The following is a 25,652-nucleotide window of genomic DNA, read 5'->3' as shown; positions in this document are numbered from 1 at the left end:
TGCAGAGGTGGGACACATTCCCACTCTGCCTGCAAACAATCAAGATGAATGTACTGCCCAGGTTACTCTTCCTGTTCAGATCCATACCGATCTACATTCCCAAAGCCTTCTTTAACACAGTAGACCAAATGATCATGCAGTTTATGTGTGTGTGGGGGCGTGGAAAAAAATCCAAGGATCCCCAAACGTCTTGTGCAGACGTGAAGCAGGGGAGACCTGGCCCTCCCGACCCCGCAATACTACCACTGAGCAGTCACAGCAGAAACAGTGAGGCGATGGGTAAAGAAACCAGAAGCAGAATGGGCAAGAATGGAGAAGAGCTCCTGCATAGGAACGTCCGCCTGGGCCCTAGCCACAGCAGTGCTCCCATCCCCACCAGCCAAGCACTCAAAAGCCCAGTGGTAATAGCCACGCTCCAGATGTGGAACCAGCTAAGACAACACTCAGTCAGACTGAAATGTCCCCTATGGCCTCCATCTATAACCATCACAGGCTCTTGCCAACCAAAATGGACGTCACCTTTAAAAGATGGAGACAGGACAGGGGGAGGGAACGACAGTCAGTGACTTCAACACGGATAATCGACTGACAACCCAAGAATTGACGGAGAGGCTCCAACTGACCAGGAAGACGGAGTTACGACACGTGCAAATCAAATATTTCCTCCGTAGGAAAATGACGACATACCCACAGACACACATTATTAGAAGCACTGATGGACGCAGGCGACTTGGGGGAGAAACTGCAAGGACCTGTACGGGCGATTGCTGGGAAAGGCACGCTCCCCACTGGACGAGACAAGGGAAAATGGGAGGAGCTGTGACTGAAATAGGTTGGGGACCCTGGAGCAACGGAACAGGGTCAACTCCACCCCCATATAGGCAAGGCTAAGCCTAATGCAGCTACAGGTGGTACACGGACCACACCTAACCAGAATGAGCAGGTTCTTCCTGGAGATGGAGGACAAATGTGAACGGTGCCAGGTAGGTCTGGCCAACCACACCCACATGTTCTGGGCATACCCCAGACTTATTGGGTTCTGGACAGCCTTCTACGAGGCAATGCTCAAGGTTGTGGGGGCGAGGATGGAGCCGTGCCCGAGAGTGTTGGTCTTCAGGGTATCATACCAGCCAGAACTCTTTATGTGGAGAATGGGTAACAATGGATTGGGGGGGGGGGGCGCGTTGACGCCCAAGCCTTTGCCTCACTAATCGGCCACCGAAGAATCCTGATCCTGCTCGGCTGGCGATCAGAATCACCACCCAAAGCTGCAAACTGGCTGGCCAACAAAGCATGGGGGCCATTCACCAACCTGTTCCAGGGCCTGCTTGTAGCAAACGGAATGGGGGGGGGGGGGGGGGGGCACAAGTACCACAAAAGGGAAGGAGAAAGGGGGGGGGGAAAGGAAAAGGGGAGAAAATAAGGAGGCATTTACGCCGGCCATCCCGTGCAGGGTGGGGAGCACAACCCTAACCCACCCCCCTAGAAAATTTGTAAATACATGCAGTAGACTCGGATTTATTTATCACTATGTAATACGAGTCATTATACGACCTATGTATAAAACTGAAAAACCAATAAAAACATTTTGAAAAAGAAAATGCAGTTATGAGAACGAAAGATAGCCAACAAAAACTTCAAATGTTACCATGTCATTTTTTTTGGAGTGTGCCCTCCCTAAAGTCCCAGCCACAGAGCTGTTCCTTTTATAATTAAAAAAAAACTAACAGTTGCTGCCAGAAATCAGTTTCTGTCCTGATTTACTTTTATTTGCAGCTGAGTAATCAAACTGGTGCCAGAAACGGCATATACAGCGTGTTTTAAAACATATGCAATGAAGAACTAGAAACAAGAAACTTTTTTGTGTATTTTAATGTTTTGTCAGATGTCCAGAATAAAATGGTTTTGACAGCTAAGTTTCATCAAACCAAATCAAAAAAAATATAAAAGGGAAGTGACACACCTAAACAAGTACAACCTTCTTTATTCTAGTCTGAGGTAAAGACAAGTGCCAACGGTGGAAAATTAAACCAGCATTTACTTGAATGCTTCCTTCCGCTACCCCAAGTTACCAAACTGTCCACTTCATTCAGCAATCTACTGTGTGTCAGACTGTGTCGCTGCTGCTTTCACTAAATGTTATTGGAACCAATAACTGATGTGACTAAGCAATGTGCTTGTCAAATACCATGGCAATATGAGGTAGGCAAGATTGCCACATCATTTAGTTTGAAGCAACTAGTTTGAAAGGGCATAAATAGAATGAAAAAAAAACAAATGCTGGATAATGCAATGGCACAGGGGCACTGTAATTGAAAATACATGAGTTCCAAATTGTACAATTCCTCCAGTTGTTTTTTAAAATTCACATTTCTCATTAAAATAACTGACGAGATGACTTTCACAGCCAAGATGCGGACTTGAGGTTGTCTTCAGCCACCAGTTGCAGTCTTGCGGAGGATCCATCAATCCAGACTGCGGGCGCTACAGTAGAAGTGGTTGAGATGAGCAGGCGCCCAGCCTACTTTGCTTGCGTGTGGACGGCTGTGCGGCGGGCAAGCGTTAGGGAGGAAAGCAAGTTATTTTTAATAAAATCCCTGAATACACACATTCATGGCAGTTTGGCAATTAAATAGATTGGAGAAAGGGTGCCAGGGAATGGCAGCGGTCAAGAAAACATGGGGGAAAAAAAAATTCCATGGCTGAGGAGATTGGCCCATTAACCCGCTATGGCTTAAAATTCGGAATGTCAATAAAACCCGCTGAAAAAAGCAGCCATCACAATTAAATCATGTGCTTATCCCACACATGCAACACTTAATATCCCAATGAGCTATATGCCTTCAAAGAACGGGTGTTTCAAAGCCTTTTCTGCAGTTATCCTAGTTGCCGGGTTCAAATCTAAAAGTTTGTCTAGAAGGTCATACGCTAAGTCTGGAACTCTATTCCAGCCCTTCATATCTGATGATCTAGCTGTGCTTTTAAAATCAGTGTCCCACCGAATATCCTGCTCGACCTTTCTTGGCTGGCTGTGAAGCTCTTGTTTGTATGTCAAGGATTCAGTCTGTTCCTTCTTTTCATCATCCTTTACAGCTGGCCCTGGCACACTGCCAGCGATGCTGGAACACTCCTTCGGCTCATTCTTCTGGTTTGACTTTCTTTTACTTGAGCAATCTGTTCCTCGGAGTCTCTCACACAGAATCCTCAAATCCAATTTCGGACATTCCTTGCTGCATGACACAGCTTTACCTAAAATACAAAAATAAAATTAGTGGAATTTGCTTTCACCATTAACATAGACACTATACATTGTACACAACGAAAATATAAAAAATAGATTTTGCAGCATTAAAAAAAAAGATTCAAGTTGAAAGGTGCTGTGTGCTTTAAGGTGAAGGTTGGCAGGGCTGGATAGCTGGTCTTCAATGTTTATAAAAGGTTCAAACACCGTATACAAACACTGCTTCCAATCTACGGCAGGTTGGAGAAGGCAAAGTTACTTACATACATGGTGGCCTAAACTTTACACTCAATCACTAAAGAGTTGGAGATCCCTCACACATCTCCACCCACTATTGCACCCATCCTATTGTTCACCATCATGTCTGGTGGCTATAGCAAGCTCCTACCTATTTTAAGCAGTTCAATGCAAGGAAGCAATCCTGCATCTTTTTTTTTAAACCTAACTTTCTTTATTGGCTGCTCAAAGAAGAACAAGAAAAGTACAGCACAGGAATATGCCCTTTGGTCCTCCAAGCCTGCAACGACCATGCTGCCAGTCTAACCCAAAACCTTTTACAGTCTGGAGCCAGTATCCCCCTATTCCATCCTATTCAATATATTTGTCAAATCACCCCTTAAACATCACTATCGTCCCTGCTTCCAGCACCTGCTCCGGCAGCGCGTTCCAGGCACCCACTACCCTCTGTGTAAAAATGTCCATCGCACCTTAAACCTATGTCTCCTAGCAATTGACTCTTCCACCCTGGGGAAAAGCTTCTGACTATCCACTCTGTCCATGCCCTTCATAATTTTGTAGACTTCTATCAGGTCACCACTCAACCTCTGTCATTCCAGTGAGAACAAGCCAAGTTTATCCAACTTCTCCTCATTGCTAATGCCCTTCATACCAGGCAACAACCTGGTAAACGTCTTCTGTAGCCTCTCCAAAGCCTCCACATCCTTCTGGTAGAGTGGCGACCAGAATTGAATAGTATATTCCAAGTGTGGCCTAACTAAGGTTCTATTCATCTGCAGCATGACTTGCCAATTTTTATAGTCAATGTCCCATCCGATGAAAGCAAAAATGCCGTATGCCTTCTTGACTACCTTGTCCACCTGCGTTGCCACTTTCAATGCCCTGTGGACCTGTACACCAAGATCCCTCTGCCTGTCAATACTCTTTAAGGGTTCTGCCATTTACTGTATATTTTCCACTTGTACGAGACCTTCCAAAATGCATTACCTCATTTGTCCGGATCTGCCATTTCACCGCCCAAATCTCTAGCCGATCGATATCCAGCTGTATCCTCCGACAGTCCTCATCGCCACACACAATTCCACCAACCTTCGTGTCGTCCTCAAACTTACTAATCACACCAGTTACATTTCCCTCCAAACCATTTAGATATACTACAAACAAAAGGTTCCAGCACTGATCCCTATGGAACAATAATCACAACCCTCCACTCAGAAAAGTAAACTTCCACTGCTACCTAAGGGTCTACTAAGGGTTGAGAGCTTCAAGTTTTGTGTGTCCAGATCACCAACAACCTGTCCTGGTTCCCCCCATGCCGACATTATAGTTAAGAAAGCCCACCAACGACTTTACTTTCTCAGAAGACTAAGGAAATTTAGCATGTCAGCTACGACTCTCACCAACTTTTACAGATGCACCATAGAAAGCATTCTTTCTGGTTGTATCACAGCTTGGTATGGATCCTGCTCTACCCAAGACCGCAGGAAACTACAATAGGTCGCGAATGTAGCCCAAACCATCATGCAAACCAGCCTCCCAACCATTGACTCTGTCTACAATTCCCGCTGCCTCGGAAAGACAGCCAGCATAATTAAGGACCCCGCGCACCCCAGACATACTCTCTTCCATCTTCTTCCGTCAGGAAAAAGATACAAAAGTTTGAGGTCACGTACCAACCGACTCAAGAACAGCTTCTTCCCTGCTGCCATCAGACTTTTAAATGGACCTACCTTGTATTAAGTTGATCTTTTCTCTATTCCCTAGTTATGACTATTACATCCCTATATACGGTAAACGTTGTCTGTATAGCATACAAGAAACAATACTTTTCACCATATACTAATACATGTGACAGTAATAAATCAAATCAAAAATACCCTGTCTTCTATGACCAAGCCAGTTCTGTATCCATCTTGCCAGCTCACCTCTGATCCCATTTGACTTCACCTTCTGTACCAGTCTGCCATGAGGGATCTTGTCAAAGGCCTTACTGAAGTCCATTGCCCTACCTTCATCAATCATCCTTGCCACTTCCTCGAAAAATGTGATCAAGTTAGTGAAACACAACCTCCCCTTCACAAAACCATACTACCTCTCACTAATATGTCCACTTGCTTCCAAATGGGAGTAAATCTTGTCTCAAAGAATCCTCTCCAATAATTTCCCTACCACTGACGTAAGGCTCACTGGCCTGTAATTTCCTGGCTATTCTTGCGACCCTTCTTAAACAAAGGAACAACATTAGCTATTCTCCAGTCCTTTGGAACCTCACCTATAGCCAGTAAGGATACAAAGATTTGTGTCAAGGCCTCAGCATTCCCTCCCTTGCCTCCCTCAGTATTCTGGGGTAGATCCCATTAGGCCCTGGGGTCTTATTGTCCTTGATGTTTTTCAAGACGCCCAACACCTCCTCCTTTTTGATCTCAATGTGACCCAGACTATCTACACACGCTTCCCCAGACTCATCATCTACCAAGTCCTTCGTTTGGTGAGTACTGATGCAAAGTACTCATTTAGTTCCCCCCAACCATTTCCTCTGGCTCCACACTTAAGATACCCTCCAGTCCTCGAGTGGGCCAACCCTTTCCCTGGCTACCCTCTGGGTCTTTATATATGTAGAAAAAGCCTTGGGATTTTCCTTAATCCTGTTTGCCAATGACTTTTCGTGACCCTTTTAGCCCTCCTGACTCCTTGTTTAAGTTCCTTCCTACTTTCCTCACAAAGTCGAGGCAAAACAGGTATCCAGGATTGCTGTCAATTTTCCCCTTCACAAAGACAAAATGGATTTTCCATTGGGACTTCCACTCTGTTTTTTGGGAAGAAAAGGGTGTAACAAAAGTGTTTGTATCCTTTGGCAGAGGTTGAGTGTGTGTAGAGTCTCCTACCTCCAAAGAGAATAGGTCCAATGGTACAACTAAGATATGTGAATGACTAAGCATAATAGAGGATGCATCCTTCGAAGCATCACAATGTTTTCAGTTCTTCCACCTGCAAGCAAACATGCTTGTGCATTGATTAATAATAATAATCTTTATTATTGTCACAAGTAGGCTTACGTTAACACTGCAATGATGTTACTGTGAAAAGCCCCTAGTCGCCACACTTCGGCACCCGTTTGGGTACAGAGAGGGAGAATTCAGAATGTCCAATTCACCTAACAAGTACATCTCCCAGGACTTGTGGGATTAGTCACAATAGTAACGATAACTTAAAATATCCACAAACTCTTGCCAAACGATTGGCAAAGGTCATGAGCAACTGTCCTAAATGTCTGTGTCAACAGACAGGGAAACTGTCCCACACCTTCATGGCTCCTGCAAGGACACCTACAGCTACCACAATAACGGGCTGGCCTTTCCAGCAACAGTACATAATAATAAGAATAATCTTTATTAATGTCACAAGTAGGTTTACATTAAGACTGCATTGAAGTTACTGTGAAAATCCCCTAGTCGCCACACTATGGCACCTGTTCGGGTACGCCGAGAGAGAATTCAAAATGTCCAATTCACCTCACAAGCACGTCTTACAGGATTTGTGGAAGGAAACCAGAGCACCCGGAGGAAACCCACACAGACACGGGGAAAACGTGTGGACTTCGCACAGTGACCCAAGCTGGGAATCAAATCTGGGACCCTAGCGCTGCAAAGCAACAGTGCTAACCACTGTGCTACTGTGCCACCCATTGAGGTGCTCCTGAAATTTAGCTCCAATTCCCTGTAGTAATGCGACAATATTTTGATTTATGGGGATGGTGCTGTTGAATGACAGAGAGACGACCTCCCTGGCAGTACCACATGTTGCTCCACTGGAAGACAAAAGGAGTTGTGGTGGGGTGAGTGAGAGTATGCAGGGCTGCCCTATTACTTTTCTGAAGATGCATACACACGCCTGAGTTTTGTCGCCTCCATTTCTTCGTGACCTACCTCTTACTAATTCCCCACACCCTTTCGAGTCTTTGGCAAAGGATGCTACTAGGTTGAGAAGCTTTTCGAGCCGGCCTTTAACTGCCCACATCCCTTTAAAATTTCACATGAATCCAATTTCCCTCTCCCACCATGACCAGTACACTGATTGCAAACCGTCAGATTTATAACGGAACCAAAGCACACTTCCACTGGCATCAGTAAAGAAAACGTATTCTAACTGCTGGGTATGAACTGCATCCATTGCAGAAGTCTAGCGCAGTCTCTGAAAAACATACCGAATGGTCAGATAATTTTCCCCAACTCTTCTATATTTAAAATCTAATTGTATCCCAGTATGAACATGGAAATTTCTAACATTAAAACAGCAAAAGAGTTCCAAGCCACAGCACATCAACTCTTGCATATTAATTCAAACATACAGTCAGGTAGATTATATTATAAAAATTAATGGTAGGATGCTAAATACTTGCATGTTCAGCCCAGTCTGGAGCACAGTGAGGGTAAAATGGTGAATCAAAAGGAGGCAAACTACTAGGTCAATGCCTGCAGATGGCCTTGGAGAGAACAGAGGCCACTTTACAAGCAGACTCCGTGCTAAAATAACCCAAAATTTGTTTACTCAAATTTCTGTTCAACAAAAGACAACATTTTCCAAGAATATTTCATAAACCAGAGTGTTCTCCCTACAGCTCATCTTGCTGATGGTATACAACAGCCAAAAAATAACATTATGGACGTCACTAAATTTGCAGCCCTAATCTGGCCACAAAAACTGATGAATTAAAATGGTGAACACAAAATCTTTCAGGGTAAAGGAATCATTGGAAACCAGCACAAATGCTCATTCAACGTCTGGCTCTTCCACACTAGCCTTTTCAAGACAGATTACATTAATTACTCAAGAAGCTCTGGATATCAAAGTCAGGTGATAGTTCATGTGGGTCACAAACCCACACACCACATCTCCATCATTGAGGTATCTGACGTTTCTCCTCACATTGCTCCATTTTGTGCTATTTCCAGATGATCAGTAGGTATACAGGTACCATTGAGGCCAAAAGGCGACTCCTGCTTGGAAACAAACCCACTATTGAAATCTGCGTATACGCTTTCACAGAAAGGCTGTGCACTCTACAGATGTGTACTTTAAAAAAAAAAATTTAGAGTACCCAATTATTTTTTCCAATTAAGGGGCAATTTAGGGTGGCCAATCCGCCTACCCTGCACATCTTTGGGTTGTGGGGGTGAAACCCACGCAAACACGGGGAGAATGTGCAAACTCCACACGGACAGTGACCCAGGGCCGGGATTCGAACCCGGGTCCTCAGCGCCCTAGGCAGCAATGCTAACCACTGCCCACCGTGCTGCCCTACAGATGTGTACTTGCGATGCCAAGGTATACCAGGCTATGGGCCCAGTGTTGGAAAATGGGATTGCAATACTTAGGTGGTTGTTTATTAACCAGTGCAGACGCGATGGGCTGAAGAGTCTTTCTGTGGCTGTAGACCTCGAACTCTATTTAGCCCCTGCAACAGTCTAAGTCATTATTTTCAAGCCTTCAGCTCTTGAACCTAAGCTCCCATTAACTGAACTCCTTACCTGTGAAGAGACATGAATGTAGCTCAACCACGGCACCGTTGTAAAGATATTCTAACAATTTCTGCTCCCCGTTATCTAGTATGTCCTTCTTAGGGCGGCACGGTAGCACAGATAGGTGGCACGGTTTCACAGTGGTTAGCACTGTTGCTTCACAGCGCCAGAGACCCGGGTTAGATTCCCGGCTTGGGTCACTGTCTGTGCGGAGTCTGCACATTCTCCCCGTGGGTTTCCTCCGGGTGCACCGGTTTCCTCCCACAAGTCCCGAAAGACGTGCTGTTAGGTCATTTGGATATTCTGAATTCTCCCTCAGTGTACCCAAACAGGCCTCCGTGTGCAGCTGGGGGATTTTCACAGTAACTTAATTGCCGTGTTACTGTAAGCCTAGTTGTGACAATAATAAAGATTATTATTCCTTTCTTTCATCTCTCATGTACTTACTTAGTTGGCACTTGAACACATCCACATTGTTTGCCTCAAATACTCCATACTGTAGAAAGTTCCACATTCCCATTCTTACTCCGTGAAGAAGTTTTTCCTGAATTTACTGGTGACAATCTTATATTTCTGTCCTTTGGTTTTGGACTTTCTACAAATGGAAACTTTTCTCTACACCTATTCTGTCAAACCCCCTCTCTTAACTTTAAAGACTTCATCAGGTCTCCACAAAGTCATTGCTTCTCCAGAGAAAAGAGTGCAACCTGTTCAATCTTTAAGCATGTATCAATCCACTCAGTTCTGGTATTATCCATGTAATCCTTTTAACATACGCATAATGTAAGCTTAACATAACCTCTCTGCTTTTCAATTCTATTCTACTGCAAGATTTCACCCATTTGGAACCACTTTAAATTATCTGAAAATGCTTTTAATTAGTACATCTGGCAATGAAAAAGCCCGGAGGCACTTTGCTTTGGATACTGGCAAAGTCTTAGAATTGTATAATTAACAAAACACGTCAACGTGCCCGCTAGGAACTGCGTCAAACTGGGCAAAAGTCATTTCAGACAGGACTATTACATCTGGCAATGAGAAAGCTCATCGGTATGGATTTGAAAAGGGAGTGTGCTAACTCAAAAGATCAACCACTCCTTGGAACTTATTAATAAAAAAGACATGTCCGTCTGCAACAAAATCTAAATGAACCCCATCCTACATGAAGTTAAACATAGCTAAACTGCATTAAAAATATTCTGTACAAACACTTTTCAAAATAATAGGTACACTTAGCATATTGCACAAAATGAATCAGCATCAGCTTGAGTCATTTGTGTATCATAGTCGCAACTGATTTAAGCTTGGAACACATATGGTCATTATTTAAAATATAAAGGGAACATATTGACATACTTTTAATGAACACTGCGAAAAAAAAGTAGACACATTTTTGTATTTCTAAAATACAACATATTTTTGAGTTTTCAAGCCAATTATGTCCTGTCTCACACTACTACCCCCTGCATGTTTAAGTATGAAGATTTTTGGCTACACTAGAAATATGTCTGGTCAGTTTTACAGTATTAAATGCTGTGATGCAGAGCATCTTATAGCCAAACTTTCCAGACTGAGTTGTTTATCACATTCTGCATATTCATAGTAAACCTTTCAATACTGCCAAATAAATTTCAGAAATCCAATTTAGGTTTCTGAATTCCAGATCAAGTTCAGTGTGACTTCAAATACTCATTTATAAAAAAATACATTGCCTGTTATTGTTTCTCTCCCAAATGATGTAACTTGCTCTATTTTCCAGATTATTTTCTTTACTGTTCAGGTCTTCCTCCACCTCAGCTACCTTACATTCAGCTACTGATAGACATACAAGCCTGGCAATGCTGAGTCTCTTTTCCCCGTTGTGTTTTAGGAAAGATCCTTTCTCCAACCAGTCACTGGCTATAGAAGCATAGCTGCAATTTGTCCTTCAGTGATGTAATACAACCCATGTCACAATATTTGTGACGCTGTGTGAAGTTTCAACCTGCAATATCCAAGCGGCATGGTGGCACAGTGGTTAGCACTGCTGCACCACGACACCGAGGACCCTGGTTCGATCCCCGAACCGGGTCACTGTCCCGTGTGGAGTTTGCACATTCTTCCAGTGTCTGCTTGGGTCTCACCTCCACAACCCAAAGGTGTGCAGGGTAGGTGGATTGGCCGTGCCAAATTGCCCCTTAATTGGAATTCTTTTTTTTTTAAAAAACCTGTAATGTTATTGTATTCTCAAATTTGTTTGGTAGAATATAAATCCTATTATCCTTTCATGTTGGTCCACTCTCTAATGCTTCTTGAAACTGACTCATCCAGTGATAGAGTTTCATTAGGACTGAATGGGGAGGCAGTGGTGTCGTGGCACTGTCGCTGGACCAGTAATTCAGATATCCAGAGTCATGCTCTGGGGACCCGGGTTCAAATCCTGCCATGGCAGATGGTGAAATTTGATAACTAAATCTGGAATTAAAAGTCTAAAACTAACCATGAAACCATTGTCGATCGTCGTAAAAACCCATCTGGTTCACTGATGTCCTTCAGGGAAGGAAATCTGCCATCCTTACCCGGTCTGGCCTATATATGACTCCAGACCAACATCATTGTGGTTGACTCTTAATGCCCTCAAGGGTGGGCAACAAATGCTGGCCCAGCCAGAGACACCCACATCCCATGAATGAATTAAAAAAATGAATCTCAGAATTTCAACCAAGACAGCAATGTTGGCAAGCTTTTCAACCAGAGGCATCAAGGCCAGGTTTGATCCCATCCTTGCCTCACACCCACAGGTTAGGCAACAATCAACTATATAAAATCTCACTGGCTTTCTCCATCAAGTCAGATTTTACTGCAATCGACTCTCATCCTCAGTCACCCTGGTTGAAATAGGCAAACTCAGCAAAGACCAGGGATTCCAGTCTGGGACATTCCTACATTATGGAATGTACAGCACAGAAACAGACTACTCAGACGATGTTTATGCTTCACACGGGACTCTTACCATTTTTTAAAATAAAAACTTAATCTCACTACATCAACACAATCATTTTTATTCTTTTCTTCCACAAGTGCTTATTCCTTAAATGCTTCTGTTTTACAAAGAGCAATACAATATGATTCAATACCACACATTTACTCTTAACCAAAACACTTGGGTCCCTAGATATATTATATTCACACTTTATTCCCAGTTCTTTATTTTATTCCACACTTGTTTCACTACCCAAATTCATTCCCTTTAAATTCTATTCTTTGTATCTTTTATGAGCTTTTGATTTTGTTTCTATTGTTTAATATTTAATTAATTAACCCTGCCGTCTCTCATTTTCTCCACATTATTTCAATTCTTTTCTTCTAACTATTTTCATGACTTGATTAGTCAACATTTTTACAACTCGCTCTTCATTTAACATCCCTGTGATGGTATGCACTTCCCATATTCAGTATATAGAATTATTTTCTGATATCATCCCAGAAAATGGTCTTTATATCGGTTTGTATACTGGAACTGAGATAACACAGACTATGTTAGATACCACTCCTTCTAGTAATCAATTTGGCTTGTCAAAATGCTATTTGCTTATATATTCTACTGACCAATCTATGCAATTCCATTTGCGTACAACCTGAAAATGGAAGACATAATTGTGTGTGATTCTGATCCAATACCTTTAAATTACTTTGATAGAGAAGTTTTTTCAATTTAAGTAAGTGTGCATACTGGCAGATATTTAAAGAATTAAAAAAATATCTGCAGCATTCACAAGATGCTTGAACATTATATTTGATAAAGTACGCTCATGAAGTTATCGGGTATTTAAAAAATGTTCCCTGTATTAATAAACTAGAAACATTATTGGCGAGACAAAACATATTTATTGATTTTAAAGGATTTCATATATTCCATACCAAATGATTTAGCAGCCTGAATGGTTTCCTTCGTTCCACGGATAGTCATGATCTGTGCTAATGCAGTTAAATCATCACTGGCTTTGAAAAATGGGTATCGGGCACTCAACAAGGAGAGAAAGACGACGCCTGCGGACCACATGTCAATGGCTGCAAAACAAAGCACATTATGGGTTTTACACAAAAGTCATGAATAAAGGCACCTCATTTCTCATATGCATCCAATCATGGACAATATGTCTTTCAGCAGTGCTTCAACAGATTGTATGGAAGAGTTCAGTATTTTCTACAAAGTTTTCTGAACTAACTTTTTGTAGACCTTTTGTGGCAGAATTTTACATTTTCAGGAGCACAATATAAAACTACATCTTTTTGAATATATTGAGCATTAACACATGCCTCATTTTTATCAAGACCCCATAACCCACATCAGGAACACTGATGGTGAATCTTCAATCTGTCCTTCATTTTCAGTCTCAGATCAAACGGCCGACTCATTTAATTTACTCTCATTTGCAAACTGAGCTTCGAAAGGAAAACTTGAAACCGTGCAGCTGAATCAATCTTTAACCAATTAGTTCACTTTTATATTAAGTAAAGACTTAATTACCTGCAAATGCTCGCAATCTAAGCATTGTCTGGCATCTTTGAATTTGTCTATATATATGTTTCTGGAACATACCTATTCATTCACCTGAGGAAGGAGCAGTTCTCCGAAAGCTAGTGTTTGCAACAAACCTGTTGGACTTTAACCTGGTGTTGTAAGACTTCTTACTGTGCTCACCCCAGTCCAACGCCGGCATCTCCAGTGGAGAAGATCTCCAGGAAGATAGCACATATAGACACCGACATTAAGTTTGTACAAAGATGCAAGAAAGCAGACAAGATACCAAAAGGGCTACAGATCACAAACCCACTCAAGTCGACCTATAACACAGACTACGCTGAGAGACTCTGCCGTCGCACCTCTCTCACACTCCTCAACCACCTTATACGCCAGCTCTACAGCAGACAACGCAATCTGGAAACGAAGATAGAGGTCATATTCTCAACTTGCGCTCAGGACGCAGCAGACCAGCTGCGGAACACCCCCAAACAGATGAGACACCGATACTACGCCACCCATGTGCACACCAAGAATAGGAAGCTTGAAAAACTCAGCATCACCACCAGCAGCAACCAAGCCTCCCCCGGTACCACAGTAGAAAACAATACAGGGAAATCTATTGTCAACTTGTCGGACTGCACCCTTCAACCAGCCGAAATCGAAGTCCTCAGCAGAGGGCTCAATTTCTGCACCAACACCAAAATGGACCCCATCAGTCTCATGGCAGACACGGAGGAATTCATCAGGCGAATAAGGCTCCGGGAATTCTTCCACAGACCCCAAGAGGTCGACAGCGAACCCAAGGGGACTACCAATGAACCTGAACAGCAGACCGAAGAGGAAAGAGTCGAATTGGACACTCCGGAAGGCCGCTGCCCTGGACTCGACACGTATGCTCAAGCCATCAGGAGTAGCGTCAATGCCAGATTCATCAGTCGCATTCACAAGACAGCCCCAAACGTCACCCAAGCACAACGCAACGCCATCCGCGCTCTCAAGACCAACCCCAACATCGTCATCAAACCAGCAGACAAAGGAGGGGCCACCGTCATACTGAACAGAACGGACTACTGCAAAGTATACCGACAACTCAACAACCAGGAACACTACAGACAGCTACCCGCAGATCCGACCAAGGAACACATCCGCCAACTCAACACACTGATCAAGACCTTGGATCCAGACCATCAGAGTACCCTACGTGCTCTCATCTCACGTACGCCCCGCATTGGAGATCTCTACTGCCACCCGAAAATACACAAGGCCAACACACCAGGCCGTCCTATCGTTTCAGGCAATGGGACCCTATGTGAGAACCTCTCTGGCTACATCGAGGGCACCTTGAAACCCATCGTACAAGATACGCCCAGCTTCTGTCGCGACACGACGGACTTCCTACAGAAACTCAGCACCCATGGATCATTTGAACCAGGAACATTCCTCGTCACAATGGACGTCTTGGCACTCTACACCAGCATCCTCCATGACAACGGGATTGCTGCAGCAGCCTCAGTACTCAACACCGACAACTGACAATCTCCAGACGCAATTCTGCAACTCATCCGCTTCATACTGGATCATAGCGCCTTCACCTTCGACAACAAGTTCTTCATCCAGACGCACGGAACAGCCATGGGGATCAAATTCGCACCTCAATGTGCCAACATCTCCATGCACAAGTTTGAACAAGACCTCCTCACCGCACAGGACCTTCAACCGATGTTATACAGCAGATACATCGATGACATTTTTTTCCTTTGGACCCACGGCGAAGAATCACTGAAATGACGACACTATGACATCAATAAGTTCCATCCCACCAGCAAACTCACCATGGACTACTCTCCAAAATCAGTTGCATTCTTGGACACACTCATCTCCATCAAGGACGGTCACCTCAGCACTTCCTTTACCGCAACCCACGGATAACCTCACGATGCTCCACTTCTCCAGCTTCCACCCTAAACACAATAAAGAAGCCATCCCCTATGGACAAGCCCTCCGTATACACAGGATCTGCTCAGAAGTGGAGGAGCGTAGCAGACATCTACAGACGCTGAAAGATGCCCTTGTACGAACGGGATATGGTGCTCGACTCATCGATCGACAGTTCCAACGCGCCAACAGCAAAAAACGGCACCAACCTCCTCAGAAGACAACACGAGACACAACCGACAGAGTACCCTTTGTCATCCAGCATATTTATATATATATATATACTCACCCCAGTCCAACGCCGGCATCTCCACATCATGGAAATTAGATTAACACAGAATTTTCAGGATGCCAATTCCAGACAATAACATGGCTTGTCAATAGCATTTTGTTTGTGCATTATACTGACCACTATTTAACATCACTATGCTGTGGTGGTATGCCATTCCCAGATTCAACATCTAGGATTGTGCACTGATATCATTCCAGAAAAATGTGCTTTTATACCCGTTTATATTCTGGAAATTAGATTAACACAGACTATTGTGCCACCACAAAAATACATATTTAAGGTAATGCTGCCAAAAAAAGAAATGACAGATTATCCTCATGAGTTAGTTCTAACATCGTACAGATAACATTAAACATGTATCTCTCTAAAAAAAAGTGTGCAACAGAACAGTAAACAGAGCGTATGAGCTGAAAACAGGAAAGGGGTTTGAGAAAGCAAAAATATTAATCCCATATGTATTTGAAGCCAAATGTAAAGCATATCTAGTTTGACACATTAGCCTACTTTGGATACATTTGTAAAATGTCATGTTGAAAAATGCTTACAAACAAAAAGCACCTGGCTCAAAAATAATTGGTGGCTCTATCAAAAAACAACAAGGTGTATGAAAGCATATGTGTACATAATTTGATCTGCACGTATCCCTAAGTGAGTGCTTTCCTGTTTGGGACAATTACTGGTGTGCATTTGGTCTGGCTAACGTGCATTTTATTATCCAATTAAAAAAGCTTCGCAAAAGTTATGATGCCCTGTCTCATCAGTCTGCGATAGGAAAGGTACTTTATTGGTTTTAATAAAATATATTACAAAATATAACTGTTGTTATACAATTATGAGGAATTTAAGATAATGTTTTGGGACTGAATTTTTAAATTTAGGAGAACAAAAGATGCGTTCTGGAGTCTGCCCGACAACAGGTCTGGGATCGTTAAAGATGAAAGGGTAGCCCAGATTGTGTTACTGGGTAAGGTGGCCACAGCTGGAAGCAATGGCAGCAGTCTCCAAGTTCGCAATAGGTAGGCCCGCAGTCTCCCAAAGTCCCAGTGCTGGAAATATCAGGTTGTAAACAGTTGTGCTGTATGCTGTCTATTTACTACCAGAGTTAGGGTCAAGAATACCTAATTAGCATTTATATCTGGATGCAGAGCTAATGTGTTTCCACTTGGAGAGAAAAGAAGCTGCTTGGCTTTGTGAACTACCACAACCGGATTCATGTTTTAATATGTTGGTTGTGCTTTTTGCTGCAATAATTTAATTGTTAATTTTAATAATCAGCCCCGATACCTTTCAAATTCAACAAAATAAAACACTGAATGCAAATAAAACACATCACCAATTATTTCACAGCAGTATATATCACCACTACGTGAGTGAACAATTAGATGAACTAGCCTCAGAAATTTACCACTGCACTGTTGGCAGTAGCCTGAGGTGACACTCTGTTTATTTTCTATTCTCATTTGTAAGTTTCAATCATCATAGAATTTACAGTGCAGAAGGAGGACATTTGGCCCATCGAGTCTGCACCGGCTCCTGGAAAGTGCACCCTACCCAAGGTCAACACATCCACCCTATCCCCATAACCCACCCAACACCAAGGGCAATTTTGGACACTAAGGGCAATTTAGCAGGGCCAATCCACCTAACCTGCACATCTTTGGAGTGTGGGAGGAAACCGGAGCACCTGGAGGAAACCCATGCACACACGGGAAGGATGTGCAGACTCCGCACAGTGACCCAAGCCGGAATCGAACCTGGGACCCTGGAGCTGTGAAGCAATTGTGCTATCCACAATGCTACCGGCCATCTCTGGCACCATGGATGGATCTGGGAACCTATCGCTCCAGGGAATGTAAAGTATAGAACATAGAACAGTACAGCACAGAACAGGCCCTTCGGCCCTCGATGTTGTGCCGAGCAATGATCACCCTACTTAAACCCACGTAACCCGTAACCCAACAATCCCCCCATTAACCTTACACTACGGGCAATTTAGCACGGCCAATCCACCTAACCCGCACATCTTTGGACTGTGGGAGGAAACCGGAGCACCCGGAGGAAACCCACGCGCACACGGGGAGGACGTGCAGACTCAGCACAGACAGTGACCCAGCCGGGAATCGAACCTGGGACCCTGGAGCTGTGAAGCATTGATGCTAACCACCATGCTACCGAGATACCGAGAGTATCTTTACTCTCTTCTGTAACACAATGCACTGGGATACGAATCCACCTTTCTGATGTTCCACCTTGTGTGGGGCATTTTGGGGGATGACTAAATAAGGCTTTTTTGGGGGATGACTTTTCTGGGGGATGACTAAATAAGGCTAGAACGAGTCCAGGGGCTTTATTAGAAACATGTAGCAAGAGAATGTAATTCGGCATTTTAACACAGATGGTCAGCTGTTGAATTCAAAATCCAGATTTCAGGAAAGACTAGGAATGTCTTCTAGTCAGTTCTGATGGGAACCCGAGTGCCAGCAATTACACCGAGAAACAAGAGGCTGAAACCTGTTTGGCTCAACACCTGGCCAAAGTTACAACCCCCAATAAATCATCTAAATTGGTCTTTTCAAATCAGTGAATTCAGCACACTGGGTCTCCACTCTTGCTTTATGACCTGCACACAAGTAAATATTTCTTCTCAAGGGGATGTAGAAAGTTTTTTTTAAATAAAGAAAGCTTTAAGAGAAAGAGTCAATTTCAAACAGTTAACATCTTGAACATTGTACACATTTGGTTCACATTTCACAGATAAACAAAAACTGTTTTAACCCTTCCATACCGGAAGTCTGATGCGGACACTTCATTAAGACCTCTGGTGCTCTGAATCCTGGAGTCCCTGCTCTTGGGGCAACTTGCTGCCGTCTAATGATAAAGAAGTTATCTTAATACATGTAAAAAAAAAGATATACTGCTAATCAATTCCATTCAATATATAAATCAAATTGGGTGCAAAACAACTCAGTTTAAATTTCTTTCTTGCGCTACTTTAGTCAGACTGCCTTGCATGTACACGTTTTCTTTAATGGCACTAATTCCTCATTCAACAGATGTTCCTTTCCTTTTTAAGTCTAAAGGCATCCTGGACGACAGCCAGCAGCCTTTCACCTGGATTTTTAAATATAATAGAGAAAATGCAAGGAGCAAAGGTGACACTGCAAGACTTACACAAAACTAGAAGCTTTGATTCAGATCACCTGAGCACTTTATGAATGGGGGAGAGATACAACAATATTTGGAGGTGCCCAAGTTGCTGCTTCACTCAGAATCTTGGAGAGGATGGACTGCACAGCTGTTTGACAATGCCACATTCACCCAGTAAAGGAATACTACAGACAGGCTATGGAGAGAAAATCTCCCTCTCACGCCTCCACAAGCAGACAAATCAGAGGAATGGCTCTTTCATGTAGAGAATAACTTCTAAACATTAAATTGATGGCACAATAAATCAATTCAATCCAATTACAAAACATTAAAATGAAAGATCATGGTGATTGAAATATTTATTCACTAGGGCTTTAATGAATACCAAGGGTAGGACATTAGGGACACTGACTTGCATCCTTTAATCTGGGTAAGCACAAGGCATATTGCTTCCCTGATGTGTAGGATAACACCAGTTGGTGTGGGACAGTAAAACTTGAGGAAAATATCTTTATTTTGAAAACAGGAGTATCTATCCTATTGGTGCTAGATTTCCTTATGTAATGGAAGAAACTATGAAGTTTCCTGCATCCGATCTTGATTTAGATGAATGAGTTGCTACAATTTAATGTAACATTTGGAATATTATTTTGAATTTCAGATGTTTTTTCAGTAAATAGTATGTACATCTATGGCATTATCTATACCAGTAATTTCATGACTGTTATGTGTCACAGTGTAATTGAAACTACGGCTTACACTACACCAATAAACAACAGCGCCATAAACATAATAAAACACACCAACGCACATAAGAAAATGTTAGGGCAGATGACCACAAGCTTGGTCAAAAAGGTGGGTTTAAAATAAAGAGAGGGTTCTTAACCAGGAGCCATTGCAGGCTTGCAAGCACAAGAGTGATAAATGAATGGAACTTTGTATGAATTAGGACACGGGCAGAGTTTTGGATGACCTCAATTTAAAAATGAGAGACAAGCAGCTGTGTGCTGTAATACTCAAGACAAGAGGCAAGGACATGGAGGAGGCTTTCAACAACAGATGAGCTGTTGTAGGGGTGGGGTCAGGCAATGTTAGGGGTGGAAATAGATAATCTTAGTGATGGCATGGATATGTGGTTGAACGGTAAACTTAGGGTCAAATATAAAATTATGAATACTGTGTTTCAGCCCCAAACAGCTGCCAGGGAGAGAGATGGAGTCAGTAGCTAGGAAATGGAGTTTACAGCAGAGGCAGAAGACAACATCGTTGGTCTGCCCAGTGTTTAAATTGGAAGACATTTCTGCTTGTCCATTTCCAAATATCTTAACAAGCGGTCTGATCATTTAGAGACAGTGGAGCGCTGAGAGAGGTGGTGATGCAGTAGCGTTGGGTGTCGTCAGCATATATGTGAAAACTAATGCTGGCTTTCGCCAAAGGGACACCAGAGATAATGGTGTGGGAAAAGGAAGAGAAGCCATTTTGTAGGTGGTTTTCTGGCTATGATTCCAAGCAAGCAGAGTGCCATACAGCTGGACAACAGTGTGGAGAGGCACTGGAGGGAGGATGGCAAGGTTAACTTGTTGAAGGCTGCAGGCAAGATGAGATGGGTGAGGAGGGAGAATTTCCTTTTGTCAGTGACACAGGAAGCCATTTGTGACTTTGATGAGCTGTGGCAAGATTGGCAACCTGATTGGGGAGATTCAAATCTAGTTTTCCGGGGTAGGTGGGCATGGATTTGGAAGGCACCAACACATTCAAGGACTTTGGAAATGAGTTGGTATTTTTCTAAGCGGAGGTCATGGGGTGATTATGGCAGATTTGCAGTTTATAAAGAGAATTAACAATGTCTGGTAACGTGGGAACCAAGAGGAGAAGCTGGGCAGTCAGCAGTTTAGTGGGAATAGAGTTGAGGGAACAGGGATTGAGCCTCATGGACACAATGAGTTTGGAGAGAGTATGGGGGTGAGGGGACATTGGGTGGTCTGGAGTGAACCTAGAGAACATTACAAGTTCAAGGATATGGCAGAAGGAGAGCTCTCTGACCTGGTGTCTAGTGGAATGGTACCTTAGTGACAGTTATGAGTCATGAGCCGTCCCCCCGTACCCCCCGTCCCCCAAATTTGTGGGAGTTACAACATCAAGTTTCACCCTCAACCTCGCTCAGATTGGGACACCCCTTCAAAATGGCCAAAATGATCCCCAAGCAGCCAGCTTTACCAGCAAGTTTTGTTCCTCACTACAGAAAATAAATTCGATGGGCTGGATCCTTCGGCCCCACCTGCCGCAAGATCGGCAGGGATGGGACAGGACCATGTAAAGGTCCGTTGACCTTGGGCGCGAATTTACTGGTCAGCAGGCAGGCGCAGCCCAAAAATCCCGGCCAAAGTATGGGATTTATCGATGAGATACTCCCCAAACTCCAAAGAAATGACTGTGTGGGTGAATAACTGTCTAGATCTCACAAAAAAGGCGGTGTGAATCATCCCACCAAACACATCCAAAATGACACGTTTTTTGTTGAATCGCACCCATAGTTTTATTCACACTTTTATATCAACATTTTGGCAAATCTTGTGCTGGAGAAGGGAACTCTCTCCTACTTCATTCAGGCAGGCACATAAGCAACCCAAAGTCAGGAACAGACTGAATAAATGCAGACTGTGCCTCAGAGTATCACAAACTGCACCAATGGCATTTTCCAATTCGCAAATCAACCAATCTGTGGCCTGAATTATGTTGGTAATTTAGTGCTGATTAGGTGCTGTTTTGGGCAGCGGCTTATACCCTCAAGGCTCTGGACTGATTTAACCCAGCTCACTTCACGCAAGAATCTTACATCCAACAAAACTAGAGTCTTTCATCCCATCAGTTAGTTGGCTTTTGCCATAACTCAAACACATTTATAGAGTAGCTTAATACTGAAAAACAGCTTAATTACTTCACAGGCACAATCAAACGAAAATTGTTGCCAAGTCAAAGTTAGGAGAGATGACCATGAGAGAAAGGGACCAGATAGAAGCACGTGCAAGCATGAGATTGGGCAAAGGCAGGGATTGACGGAGCAGATGCAGATGAAGAGATTTATGGAGTGAATTCCGGAGCCTGAGGTCTAGGTACAACCACCACTGGCGGAGCAATTAAAACTGCAGAGACTAGATTTGGAGGAGCGCAGAGATCTTGGAGGGTTGCAGGTCTGGAGAACGTTAGAGATAGAGAGGGGTTAGGCCATAGAAATATCTGTGAACGTGCATGAGAATTTAAAAAACCCAGGCATTGCCAGCAGTGTCTACCCAGTTCATTGTGGGGTTGAGTACACAGCACAAAACTGCCCAGAATCAGTATCATGCTGCAAGTCATCAAGATACTGAGGTTATGAAGTGGGGAAAACAGTGTGTGCCAGAGGTATCAAAGGCTCACATCAATGTACACTGATGAAAAGTAGAGGAAAGTTTAATTTGAATCTAGTCCCGCCCAACTCTACCAAAGCTGAAAATACTTCATTCAAACATGAGGCAGAAGCTTTTTCTCTCATCTTGCAACTTTTCCAAAATATGCAAATCTCAATGAATAATCGTACAATTTCAGATTTTCGAACGAAAAAAACAATAAGTACTTTGATTCTAAAATTCTACTGCAAATGAACAAGAGTTTTCATAAAATAATGCATTTTTAAATCTTACGTTTCTTCACAAAAGATCGTTTTCTTAAATTGTTCACTGTACCTTGAAAGACAAACACTGCAAATCTTATCAGTCATGTAACAATCGCAAGTCAGGTCTGATGGACAGGTGGCAGGCCTTCGGCCCAAACCACTTGTCATACCCTTTGATGATGTTATCTTACGTTTTGCCACCATTATTTTTCTGGACGTTAAATCTGGATTCTTTGCAGGTTTCACCAGCTGCAAAACAAAAAAATTAACCTGAGAAAAAACGTGACCAATTTGCAGATGCAACAAACATCTAAATCAATATGTCTGACATAGCAGGCCAATCTGTCCAAGTGCTACAATCTGCGATGGTTTTTCATCTACACTTAATTAGGTCCTGTATCTCTTGGTTGTTATCATTAAACCAGTCACAATGTTTTCAGGTAGAGACACCAAGGACCCCATCACAAGTGTTTGGTATGGTGGACTTCAGGGTCAACCAGGGGCCATGGGTGCACTGTAGTTCCTAGTGGCTGGCGGTTGAGTTGTTGTCTTTGAGATGCTGACTGAGATGGTGTGCTTTAGGGATGTCCCTCAAAGATCCCCACCGATTCATGGGAGACTTGTAACCAACCAAAATGGAGAATAATATGCATTGGGCATGTCAGCCATCTCAGAACTCATCGACCTGGAGTGGAAGCAAGTAACCCTTGAGCCCAAAGGACTGCCTAAGTGCTGTGGTAAATCCGGCTCTAGTGCTCATTTTAAAATTAATGCAGAAGTTAGCATTTTATGGAGATGCAATATTGAACATCCAGTAATCTGCAACTATTTGAAGATAGCTTATTTCAAATTTTTAACACATTCCACAATTTTACGGGATTTCACAGAATCTAGTACAGATTCACCTTACAAGCACAAAGATAACCCACACTGGCTTGGTTAATTTGATTCATGGAAGATTTTGCTTTCATGCTTATATTACTTTGCATGGAATTGTGAGCACAATTTTACAACAGCCGGATGAGTGCTATTTGGACACCGTTTCCCATTTTGGGAATCGTTTGGGACAGTCTTATCGGAGAGCTGTTTTTTATCTAACCTGTCTTTTCATATGTAAATGAACCAAGAGAACAACAATCAAATGGTTAGTTATTAACAATTAGAACTTGTATATTTAGAAATTAGACTGGCCATAAAAATTATTTTATTTAGGCATAAACATAACCTGTATAAATCTAGCATGGGTCTGTATCAAAAATATGGAGAGAAAGAAAACCAGTCACTATTGGCTTTTTGCTAACCTGGTGTACCCCCAAGGGCAGAGACAGGCAGTTACAAAAAAAAAAGCGGCATTTAGCTTTGCCCTTACCCAAGAATGTGACTATTAAGGCCACTTATTGAAAGGGAGAACTTGAGCAGAATTCTTAAAATGGATAAGTATAACTTTTATCTTAAACACTATGCATCATAATCATGCTTCAGGTTACCTCTGGGCAGTGCAATGGAAGATCATCCAATAATAGCTAAAAAGTTTCAAGTTTTTGTAACAGTCACAGCAAAACTTTAAAATGCTACAGGCAAAGTTGCAGGGATCAATTCCATTGCGACCAATTCCAGATGGACAAAGACTTTATTGCTGCATTGGATGGATGGACCGCAGTAGTAAAAAATGTACCAGCTGAGATTTAAATCCAAAGTATCACCAGCAGTCTGGAATCATTTTTGATAGCAAAGAAAGTCATCAGGAAACTAAAAATCAGGTGAAAAACTACATTAAACCACCTATATCACTTGAGGTCACAGGCAAATAAGTGGCCTCAGCTAATGAAATTGCTGCATGGTGGTGATCTCGGATGTGTACAACTGTAAATATCAGCTTTGTGTGCAGTGGGTTGATAATTCCTTGCAGTGGTCTTCTTACCTTACTACTTGTACCTTCAAAAACTCCAGTGGTACGAACATTCAAATTTCTTTCCCCAAAAACAGAACGTGGAACTGATGAATCTTCCTACAATAAAATTTTTTAAAGCTATTGTGTTCTTGTCCGATACAACATATGTAAAATGAAGTCTACACAGAAACCAAATCATATCAAAATATTAATACCTCAAAATAAGATAAAATCTTCAATACCGGCAAATTGTGTAAAAGCAAAATACTGCGGATACTGGAAAATTGAAATAAAAACAGAATATGCTGGAAAAAGGCAACAGATCTGGTAGCATCTATGGCGAGAGAAACAGAATTAACATTCTGAATTCTGTATGACTTCTTCAGAGCACTAGAGTTTTTCCAGCATTTCCTGCCATTAAAATGTGTATTCAGTTAAACCAGTTTACAGTACCTCATTAGTGGCTGAAATTATACAGCAGAGAAGGCCCATTCTATCTGTGCTGACTCTGCAAGAGAACTATCCAATTAGTCCCAACCCTCCTGCAAATTATTGCCTTCCACCAATGTATTCAACCAATTTCCTTTTCAGTGTTACTATCGGAATCCGCTTCCACTACCCTTCCAAGAATGCATTTCAGATAACAATTCTCTGCATAAAAGATTCCTCTGGCTCTTCTGCCAACTATACCAATTCTTTGTCCTCTAGTTATCAACTCTCCTTTCAGTAGAAGCAGTATCTCCTTATTCACTTTAACAAAAGCCTTAAAATTCTGAACACTTTCCTTTGTGTTGCACAAACGGACAAGTAGCAAACTAATTCTAAATAATGTCATCATAAACCAATCATGACAAAATCTGAATCGTATGCGGAGTGATAACTGTTGGTAAAGATGGGGCGAAGAGGAAGAGAGTGGGATTACCACTCCTCACTGCAGCTCAGAGATTCCAATCAACGGAGTTCAGGAACAATGCAAATTATTCCATTCCCAGGTGACTCTAAATTGGGTCGGGAATAAAATGCTCAGAGCAACAAGTGCAAAGTACTACCCAAATAGTAGAGGAGTTAAATGAGCTAAGGATGACAGGAAGAGAACTTGGGGTATTAACAGTCTGCTGTGCTCATTTTTCAGGATGTGGTCTTACCAGAGTCCAACTTCTACATCCTAGCTATGAGCCTGGAAGAAATGGAGATGAGCCATCAGACTATTCCTTTGTTTTTAAAAATTATT

General features: G+C 42.6%; 1 protein-coding gene across 2 annotated transcripts in view; it reads right to left on the bottom strand.

Annotated features, from left to right (window-relative positions):
• Positions 1-1,854: 1,854 nt before the first annotated feature.
• The window catches only part of cdc7 (cell division cycle 7 homolog (S. cerevisiae)), a 64,385-nt gene continuing 40,587 nt past the window's right edge, over positions 1,855-25,652 (bottom strand). Inside the window, exons 8-12 of one of the 2 annotated variants that reach the window (XM_038793811.1) lie at positions 24,452-24,538; positions 22,601-22,779; positions 18,517-18,599; positions 12,898-13,047; positions 1,855-3,249 (exon numbers count right to left, since the gene is read on the bottom strand). In XM_038793811.1, the coding sequence (XP_038649739.1) occupies positions 2,834-3,249; positions 12,898-13,047; positions 18,517-18,599; positions 22,601-22,779; positions 24,452-24,538 (915 nt within the window). In that variant the 3' untranslated portion in view covers positions 1,855-2,833. The remainder of the gene's footprint in view (positions 3,250-12,897; positions 13,048-18,516; positions 18,600-22,600; positions 22,780-24,451; positions 24,539-25,652) is intronic. The other variant, XM_038793812.1, reaches the window with a different exon arrangement.

This window comes from Scyliorhinus canicula, chromosome 4 (genome assembly GCF_902713615.1).
Source record: "Scyliorhinus canicula chromosome 4, sScyCan1.1, whole genome shotgun sequence".
In the NCBI taxonomy this organism is placed as follows: Eukaryota; Metazoa; Chordata; class Chondrichthyes; order Carcharhiniformes; family Scyliorhinidae; genus Scyliorhinus; species Scyliorhinus canicula.
This window is presented reverse-complemented; position numbering and strand designations above follow the sequence as displayed.